The sequence below is a fragment of the Pundamilia nyererei genome, unplaced genomic scaffold (genome assembly GCF_000239375.1).
Source record: "Pundamilia nyererei isolate P.nyererei 1_Seehausen unplaced genomic scaffold, PunNye1.0 scaffold00031, whole genome shotgun sequence".
NCBI classification, from domain to species: Eukaryota; Metazoa; Chordata; class Actinopteri; order Cichliformes; family Cichlidae; genus Pundamilia; species Pundamilia nyererei.
Genome location: NW_005187432.1, coordinates 2538358 through 2548532, shown reverse-complemented (window position 1 = coordinate 2548532; position 10175 = coordinate 2538358). Strand labels below are relative to the sequence as shown.

Genomic DNA, 10175 nt, shown 5'->3' with positions numbered 1-10175 from the left:
GTATTTCTGCTTGTTTAACCACATGCAAATGAAAAGCCTGGATGACAAGTTGCAATTGTCATCAAACTCCCCAAACAACAGTGCAAATACATAAATCAAGGAAAGTCTCATGGTGCACAATCTTTGTGTTTCTATAGAGGTAAGAAATCCTGAAAAATCTGGAGGTGTTTGCAGTATGATAACAGCTCTCCCCTTTCTCGTTACTCAATAATCACCACCAATGGAAATGCGGTTGGCCCGCCCCTGCCGGTCTATTGTGAATCTGCGTTCAACTGGGTACCACTCTTCCAGCCTTGGCACCAAAGTGGCGCACCACGACATGTACAGCTGAACGAGGAGTGCGCCTTTGAAGATGTTTGATTGCCAAGCTACAATTTCTGGTGAGAGACGCGCTGATTTACGATTTTATTTAATCTGCGGTTTTTATCAGGCGGGCTATTTTTCGCGCTTATGAAGCGGGTCTGATTCCCGGTGTCGAGGTAGAACGAGGTTTGTGAAGTGGTTTAATTCTGCGACCGCCTCGTTTAGGTTGGTAGTATTTGTGAAAATCGAGTAAGTCGACATGAGTTTTTGATGTCAGGAAGGCGGTAAACTCAGAGCACTGGGCACTGGAGTCCGTTTACTTTCATTTATGATGCTGCTTTTTATACATATATAAATATTTCGATTGGTCTTCCTGATAGCACGCCTCCTCTTTCAAATGCACGACAGATAAAAATGTGTAAATAGAGCACCATTTCAAATGCGGATCGGCTCATGCCGCTGAACTTTTTTATGGCCGTGGTGTTGCCAATAGATACCGATTTCGCATAAGTTGTGAAGGCAAAGCAGGGAGAGCCGAAGGCATTGCTTGCTATATTTATTTTTATTTACGGCACAACTCTGAATTGTAGTTTCAGTTATGAAACCACGAGCTTCGTCAGGGCCGTGGAAGAAATATGGATGTTTGTCATCTGTCTGCACCTTGTGAGACCCCCTCCTCCTCCAATACCGTATTTGGCTTTGTGTTGGAGCGAGAAGCGTGCGTCGTGGTTCTGGGCATTTTCACGGCACCCCCAGCTCCACGGCAGCTCGTGTTTGCTTCACGGGATTTTTTACAACAGAAGGGAAACAGATGCGCCCTAATGTCAACAGCCGATTACTCACGCAACATTGCGCGAAAAATGCGCCCCCGCAGCTCAGACGGACTGAGCGTTAAGACCACCCTGGTCTCCGTTTTGCCACACGAGCTGGGGGGGGGTCTTTTTTGGGGGGGCGGGGGCGAACCGACGGGTTGGCAGCTTCCTGTTCAGCACCGCAGACAGAGACAAAATCCGACTTGTCCACACCCACTTTTGGTCCACGTTACCGCTGCCCTTCTCTCCCCAAACATAGAGAGAGTACCGCCTACGCCTTATCGGTTTTAGTGCAGGTTGAGTTGCTCTCGCCCAGGACGTATTTTGAGTGGTTATTGGATGTGATATACACTGAAAGTCGCTATAAACAGCAGCTGAGTACCTGTGTGATGTTTGCTGAAGCTCAGGTGCAGAGGTCCGTGCTCTACTTTCGTTGGAACAGCATGTAATAACTTGAATTATAAAGGGATTTCGAAGGCCATCGTGATTATTATTTTGTCCCACGACAGCTTTTGAAAACGTCTTATTAAATGGAAGGAGTGTCATGAATAAGTTATTCACGAACCCAAGGTCTAAGTCTTACACAGTCAGGCGTGATTTATAAAATTAAATATCTAGCTATAGACACAATCAGACAGGGGCTAGAATCTGTCTAATTAATCATTCTTATCCTCTGATTGTTATTCACCACATGTGGTTGGTGCGCATCAGCAGATGTCTGTAATCATGATAAGTGTTGGTGGCTTCGTTGCCCTTTGAACCAGAGCTTCTACGATCAGTCAGCAGTGGCTGGTCTGCGTTGCATAATCGTAAAAACCCCAAACAAATTTAAACATCCTACATGGCTGTGTTGCTGTGTAAAGACATGGCTAATAGCTCATATTTGCCTTTGTGATGTGGTGTGTGTGTGTGTGGATGCAGTCATGTTGAAGCACAGCTGCACTGGTTGATGACGAAATGGATTTGGGTGGAAAGCAGGAAGGGATAGTGTTTTATGGGAGAGATTGGTGGAAGAAATGAGAGGCAGAGAAAGAGAAGGAGAGCAAGAAAAACAGAGTGAGGTGGAGAGAACATGCCTGCTGGCCTCCTGTCTGGACACATTACATTTTCATAGGCTGATATCGCACCGGCACAGCTGAATATAGATAACAAGCACTTCTTGTTCTACGCTGTCAACTTGGGTTTTTGTCTGTCTTTTGCTTACGTCTTCAGATTTGTAGATCCAGCAGCAGCAGATGTATACTATCTTTTATTTAGACTCCTTCTGATGACTAATATTTGCCTCTGCCTTTAGTCGGATTAGTGCAAAGAAGCAGGCTAAATAAACCTGTTGCGTAATCTGAGATTCAGGGCTGGATTAAATCACTGGCAGACCATGAAAATTAGCCATGGCCCTCCTTTAGGTCCTCCTTGGGCAGATTTTGTTGCTAATATCTTACTAGTATTCCACCTCTGATATTTTTTTACACCTTAAAGAAATTCTTGACGAGAATTTGATGAAAAATAAAAACATGTCTGTACAGCAGATACACAGCTTGAGCAAAAGTTTTGAAACAGGCAACTTCATTGTACCCAGTAGTAATGAAATCCCTCTGCCAGGTTCTCTAAAGCTCACCAAAGAATTAACTTCTCCCCATGCTTTACACCTTTCTTGTAAACTAACCTTCACATGTTAGCATTTTTATTTTTTTAGAGTGAAACTAGATAAATGCTAAGACTCTTATCGTTTGAGCTTACCGAGATCTGACTTGTAGTAGTATGCAGTATGCAGTAAACGTCCTCTCTGCTCTCTCCTCAGGCTTATCTTCTCTCTCTTTTGTTTTGTGTTCTCACAGACTGAGTGACAAGCCTGTGGTGTAGTCGCCACCATGATAGCCACGGGTGGCCTGCTGCGCATGAACAGGCGCCAGGATTCGCTCCGATCGAAAAACCGAGCGGAGAACAAACGGAAGAGGAAATCCAAGAAAAAGAAGAAAAACGATGTGGTGGTGGTGAAGGGCAAACTCAATCTCTGCTCCCCTGCTGGTTTGGTGGCCGCTGTTGGAATTATAGTTCTTATGGTTGGGATTTCCATGGCTGTACTGGGCTACTGGCCCAGCCAGAACCAGCAGGAATATCAGGAGCGCCGCAGAACCGGGGGATTTCACACCAGCAGGATGAGCTATTCCAAAAGTCCTCAGATTACCTCCAACCTGACCCGTGGTGAGCCTTCCTCTGGCCAATCAAATCTGTTCAACCAGACTCATTCTAACACCAGTGTTTCCAGCCCGTCCCGTCACTGTGGCTTTTTCTGTGACTTCCTGGATAACTATTTGTATTCAGACAACCTGAAAGTCTTCGGACCACTTGTGATGGGAATTGGTATCTTTCTCTTCATTTGTGCTAACGCCGTCCTCCATGAAAACCGAGACAAGAAAACTAAAATCATAAACCTGAGGGATATCTACTCCACAGTGATAGATCTGCACAGCATACGATCAAAGGAGTACTCACCTCTGAACGGCATGGTGAATTACACCCAGTCAAAGAGTGCAGAAGGGCCGTCGGGTACATTCCCAACAAGTGGGATGCTTACTCGCAGTTCCTGGCCCTCCACTGGAATCACTTTCAAAGGTGAGGTAGATGGCGAGGAGGTATTCAGACGCTCCTCATTGGTCAGCAGGCCTCGTAGCTTGTCCAAAGATGTGCAGACCTTCACAGAGACTGTCTATAGCATCTATAAAGACTACAGCAATAGCAGTGAGCAGGCACCTCAGCCCCGACAATGGGAGACCACCTCCATCGTCACCTCTTCTGTGAACGCTTTTACCCTGCCAGTAATCAAACTGAACAACTGTGAGGTGGGGGAGAAAGCAGAGGCAGAGGGATGCTCAAAGGAGGAGGTTGTTATAGAAGCTGCTGCTGAAAACATAAGTGAGGAGGGACAGGCCAGCAGCAGCAGCAGCCAGAGAGACGTGATGTACGGTAAGCAGAAGGAGGCTTCGATCGTGGACTCTCCTCCTCCTCACCGGAGCCACGAGGACACCGACACAGGTATCCAAGAGGGGGTGCCGCAGGCTCAGCGTCAACCGCAGAGGCCTCAGCTGTTTCCGCCATCTCCTGTTGCCAGGGCAATGGGTTCACGGCTGTCGCTCAACTCTCTCACGGATCAGCCCAGGCCAGCACGCCGCTGCAGCTTGTCTGTGTCTGGGTGCCGTCAAGGTGACAGAGCCAGGCGGTTCAGCTACCCCCGTCTGGAGCACTCCAACAGCAAGGGCTACATAAAACTGAATGACCTGGGGGGTGAATCCTTCGAAGCCCCCGACGCAGACACTTCTTTGGTGTCCCCTAAACAGGAAGTAGCAATGGACGCAGCAGCGGCGGAGGAAGAAGCTCAGGGACAGGACAATTTGGCGACACCGAGCACCTCTGGAGAATCCTAGGCCTCTTAAAACTCTTTGATGTCTTGTTATTTGCTTCGCACCCTCTTATGTGATTGCTAATGGGTGAAGCTGGCCATTAGAGAGGAAAGGAAACACGGAGAGTAAGCAACTAAGGACTATTGAAACATAGCCATGAATACTCAAGAGCAAGACTCTTTATAAATACACCAGACCAACAGTTCAAAATTCAGATGTAATTTTTCTATTTTTTCAATGTAGCAAGAGCAATACTAAAGACTTGTAAGGAGATTTAGAGATGGTTTGTAAAAAAAAAAAGAAAAGAAAATTTGATCAGATGAGGGTTTTTTTTCTTTTGTATAAGAGTAAGGCAAACATTGTAGCTTGTAGAATTGCCAAAACTTTCACTCTGAACTACTGTCCAACATGTCGTACTGTAGCATTAACATATGCCGCAGATATTTAAATAGTCTAGATTTGCTTCTCTGCATTGTTATGTGAATACCACGTGAATAGGTGAACTGAACTGAATCTCAGGTAGATGTCTGGCTTAGGATCGGGACCTTGAGGACAAGGTCTTCCCTATGTGCACACACTTGTTTATATGAAACATTCATGGTTTAATAAATTTGACTGTAACACCTCCATTGGGTCTAATAGATGTCTTTGTGTGATATTAGATTAAATGCCACGAATGCAAAATGGCTTGTTTGCTCCAAATAGTTTCACTTGCGTTAAGAAAAATTAAAAGGATTAAAAAACTGGAAGTCGGACTATGATTGATTGTGTGGCAAACGTGGAGACTGTATGGATTTTTTTTTCCTGGACTTTAGCCGTACTTCTCATTACTGGGAAACACTGCAGTGGTATTGATGTTTTATTATTTCTGCCAGCTGAACCGAGACCAGTGACCTATAAGTGACCTTTACAACAGTCTTCTTAATAATTGTCTTCACTATTACAAAGGGAAGTTAACAGCTGAGTATCTGCTCAAATGGGTGAAAAAATAAACAGGGAAAAATAAAATGGGCGTTTATTGATAATAGTGACTGTCATAACTGTCAGTGCCCAATAACTCACCTGGTTGAGCAGGTGACCCGGAGGTCAAAGGCTGCTGTATAGGGGTCTGAGCACAAGTCTAGATCAGATAGTTTCCTGTGTGTCATTTCCGCACGATCTCTTCTACTGTATTGTCAAATAAGGCCTCAAAATGCTAAAAAAAAATCCCTTGAAAATCATGTTCAGCTGAGATCTGGCAGATAGATGCTAATCATTCAACAATCCCTTGTATGCAAGCAGGTGCATTTATTACTGTTTCTCCATTTACTTAAACAGATTTTTCCATACAACTTGTATGATTAGCACCAAAAAAAACAACAACCCAAACAGGTAGTATTCAGTTATCCTAAGTGCATCAATACTCCTGTTTTGTGGCAATTTATACATAGAGTTTATCATATGTCTACATGACATCATAATCTGCTACTGTACTATTGTACTTTTTAACCTCACTGCAGTTATAGATACACCTTTAAGTTGTGCACATAAAATACAATAGACTTACTCTATAGCCAGCCCTATATTTTTTTTTAATATAGTTACTTATATGAGATAAATGCATGCCCTGTACTGTTGTAAATACATATTGCACCACTGCCACTTCACTGTGTATACAGTGCTGCGCATTATAGAGCCAGGCCCCTTTCTTCACATTTTGCTTCTAAAATGCTTTCTTGTATTTTTTTAAGAGATCTTGAGCAACAGTTCTCCGGGGCTTATGAAGGTCGTTCATAAAAGTGCCATCCGATTTTGAATCTACCATGCAATACCATCTGTCAAGTGTCCGATTAGCAACGGCTTTGTTTTTTGTTTTTTCAGCATAATGATGATCCAAACACACTGCCACTGCAGTAAAAGCATGAGTGAACACTATCAGTCATGCATTGGCCTCCCCAAAGCCCGGACCTCAACATTACTGAAGCAGTGTGGGATCAAATGTCAACCAACAGTCCTTCAACAAGCCTGGAGAACAATTCCTTAAGTATACTTAAAGAATATGTCTGTGAAGGTTCTCAGTCATCCAGGTCATCGTAGTCATAGGAGCTTGCAAAGAAAAGCGTCTGGACTTCTTTAAGTTGCTTGAAGATGTTTCACCTCTCATCTGAAGAAGCTTCTCGGATGAGAGGTGAAACGTCTTCAAGCAACTTAAAGAAGTCCAGACACTTTTCTTTGCAAGCTCCTTTGACTATACTTAAAGAAACAGACAGTTCAGAGTTCAGGCTGTGTTGAAGAGTAAAGGTAGCTATAGCAAAACGTTGACTTTCAAGCTCATTGGAAGCACACAGACTCTGTTTTTGCCTTATACACATTTCTATGTATGCTTGCATCCGTTTCAATAAATTCCTGTGACTATTTTTATTTTCTTTGTTAAATAAAAAGAAATAAGGGGTACTTCAAGACTGTTGCACAGCACTCATCTTCCAAGTCCTACATATTGTTAACAGTTCTTACAGGATCAGACAAAAAGTCCACTTCGAAGTTTGCAGACTATTCACGAGAGGAGCCAGCGCAGCTCAGCCTAACGTGGCCATCTAGTGGTCATGTGATGTTTGAAAAAAAACAGAAGAAGAAGAAGAAGTACAAAAAATAAAGCGACCAGCAGGTGGCACTGGGTCTATGCTGGTTGAGTCGTGGGCGTGCCCGTTTATGAGCACCACGGGGCCGATTTCTTTTTAGAGGCAGGAGGGGGCGGGGTCAGCTCGCTCCGTCTCTGGGAAGGTTTGCCAAATCTGGCGCTCACAGGTGTGTGATCCCTTTCACCCGGACGAGACCCACGCAGGGGATTCCTGGTCTTCGTAGCGCTCCCTGACCAACAGCTGGCGTTTGGGGAGTTTGTGTCCCCTCGCTGAACACTCAGGTAAAGTGCTCGCTTGTGTTTACACTGTTGTTTAGTTTGTGTGTCGAAAAACAGGCTGTCACTATATGAGCACGAGCAAACTTAAGTCGGGTTTTTTTTGTAATTAATGCAGCATTAGGATGTTATATGTGGTTGTTAATATTTCTAAAGGGCTATTCTCGTCGTCTGACATATCTTAGTAATGTTCTGTTTCATTTTTCATGTCTTTTTTCAAAACGTTGCAATCACCGGGCTTTCCACCACAACTTGACCTGCTGCTTTCCCGGCGATCTGTTACATTTCAAACGGTGAGTACAAGTGTTTATGGGCAACAATGTGAAACACACAGAGAGACAAGCACAAGGAATAATTTGGAGTTAGAACAAAATACGTTTCAAGCGGCAGCCTCTTCACACATTATACTGCAGAGTAAAGGGCCAAACAGACGCGATCAATACTTTACCTCGCTTTATTTTGAAAATCTAACGTGAAGGAGCATTGAGAAACTTCGTGTAACAGCTGTTTAAAAGTGAAAACAAGTCAGATCCATTTCTTCCCGATACAAATAGAAAGCCCCCGATAAATCTAAGTTCTGTGTCACACTTTTGACTCAAGTCTTTTACAATTTGCTGAATGCGTCTATAATTTCCTCATCAGCATTTTTCTCGGGCTATTTCTTAACTCGTTTCTTCTCATAACTGCTGAGGAAGCACTTCTTGTTTTCTTTGACACGCACACACACAGACACACACAGACACCTGATTAAATGTTTGCTGGGCACAGACAGGCTATTCGGAAAGGGGAAGTTGTCACAGCATGTGTTTCCTCTCCTTGAAATAGAGAAGACGTTTCTGTTATAATATTCTCTTTCATCTACACTGAACTGAACATTCATCTCATGGCATTGTTAATAGGGAGGTCCATATGGCTGCAATGAAATTTTATTTGATATTTAATCTTTTAGATATGTATGTATCTTAATATGGGACAGTGCGTTTTATAGTGCCATCTGACCATTTGCACTTGAGTAATTTCAGCAGTTTTATAAGGTCGAATGATGAGTTTGAATGTACAGGACTGAGGAGATAACACCGGCCAAAGTCCGTGGGACTTGTCTTGTTCACTTGTATAGTATAAGGTCTGTTTGACTTCTTTCAGCACTGTTTTGGTCTCTACCAACTGCTGGATGAAATGGCTGTCTCTATATCCAGCTGCAGATGGTGCCCAAGCAAAGCTACTTTAGCGCTAACATTCCTGTCAGGATAGGTAAACAGTTTGCATTCTGCAAAGGCAAATGAAGCCTCAGCGAGCTTTGGGTGATAAAACTCTTTCAATCATTTGCTAAAAGCATCCCTCTCACCGCTGCATTGTTTTTATTTCATACATTGCTATGATGATAATAATACAGCCAGTTTAAATATTCAAAGCAGGTAAAATAAGTATCATTTATGAAAAGTTTAATCCACAAAATTTTTGCTAATTTGCTTCTTCATCGGGAATTTGTAAGTTTGTGTTGACCACTACTTTGAGAAGATCACCATATAGAAAAATCCAGACATGTCCACCTTTTGACATGGCTGATCTTTTCTAACTTTGGCAAAAAATGTGCAAAAGCTAATAAAACTATTAGGAGAGGAAAGTTTTCCAGGACCTGTTTAAAGGATGAATTCCACTTAAGGAAAGGCATTAACTCCAAACAAGAGTTTTCCAGCATGCTCTTCCTCCAGCTCTTTCTGGAAAAGGTACACCGTAAATTGAAAATGGCAAGCTGCACTTACAGATTAGCCAGTAAAACATCGTCTTAGCTGCTGTTATTTATGTGACACAGCTGGAACATGGAAAAGGCTCTTTAAATGTGTTAGGTGTCCATGTTGCTTGTTGATTTTTTTTTCCAAGTTGGACCAGTGGAACATGGGAAGGTTGTAATTACAGGCAAGCAGCTGGGAAATTCCAAATTCTGACCAAAACTCCAAAGCTGTATATTTTTTTCAAACATGCATAGTTCATGAGATATTAAGTCTGAGGATACATTGATGTTATAATGGAGTAGTCCTTTAGAGTTCCCCATGTTGCCTGTATAGCCTTTTGACAATCAGAGGATTTTCTATAAGTTGTATTAAATTTTATTTTTTTACTTTGTTAGCTGCCTCTACACTATATACAGGCAAAACCAGATAAAATCTCTTCATCGTGGTTTAAAAAGAGTCATTCACGTCACACATCTAAGGCTTTAAGAGCTACACAAAGACAGATTTCTTACTGTTGTTTTGATGTAATGTTGTAGCTGATGAATCCTATCTCTGCCTATTCATCTTAGGAATTTACATCAATGCTGCTGTCAGTTTAGTACATGATCAATAGCACTAGGTTTGGACTGCAGGAGAATACATTATTTTACCTGCTGCTCTTTGTTGCTGTGACTCATTGTGCTGCTGTATGAAAACCAGTGGAAGGGCTAGGTGTGTGACTCAGAAGTAAGAGGTTAAAGGTTAAAAGGAACAGCCAGCAAACCCTTGTTGTTATAAGGATTCATAGATAAGTAAGGCAAAGGTTGGAGTATTGTCTGTGCACTTTAAATGGAATGAAATGGTTATTACATTAAAGCCACAACTTTCCCATGGTGCACATGCTGGATTTTAAAAGCTCATATTACATTATCTTTGTGGAAAGCAATATATGCTTTTGAATACTGTTATACCAAACTGAGTGTTTCAAATCAATCTATTTTTGCAGTTCTAGTGAAACTTGGGTGCTTTTGAATAGTGAGATTGAATTCTAATACAA

The 10175-nt window shown here is 42.6% G+C and overlaps 1 protein-coding gene across 1 annotated transcript; it reads left to right on the top strand.

Annotated features, from left to right (window-relative positions):
* Positions 1-269: 269 nt before the first annotated feature.
* On the top strand, positions 270-5256 carry LOC102212404 (transmembrane protein 200C). The gene is made up of 2 exons (XM_005729062.1): positions 270-380; positions 2951-5256. The coding sequence occupies exon 2, from the start codon at positions 2984-2986 to the stop codon at positions 4535-4537; it is 1554 nt and encodes a 517-aa protein (XP_005729119.1). The 5' UTR covers positions 270-380; positions 2951-2983; the 3' UTR covers positions 4538-5256.
* Positions 5257-10175: the final 4919 nt, after the last annotated feature.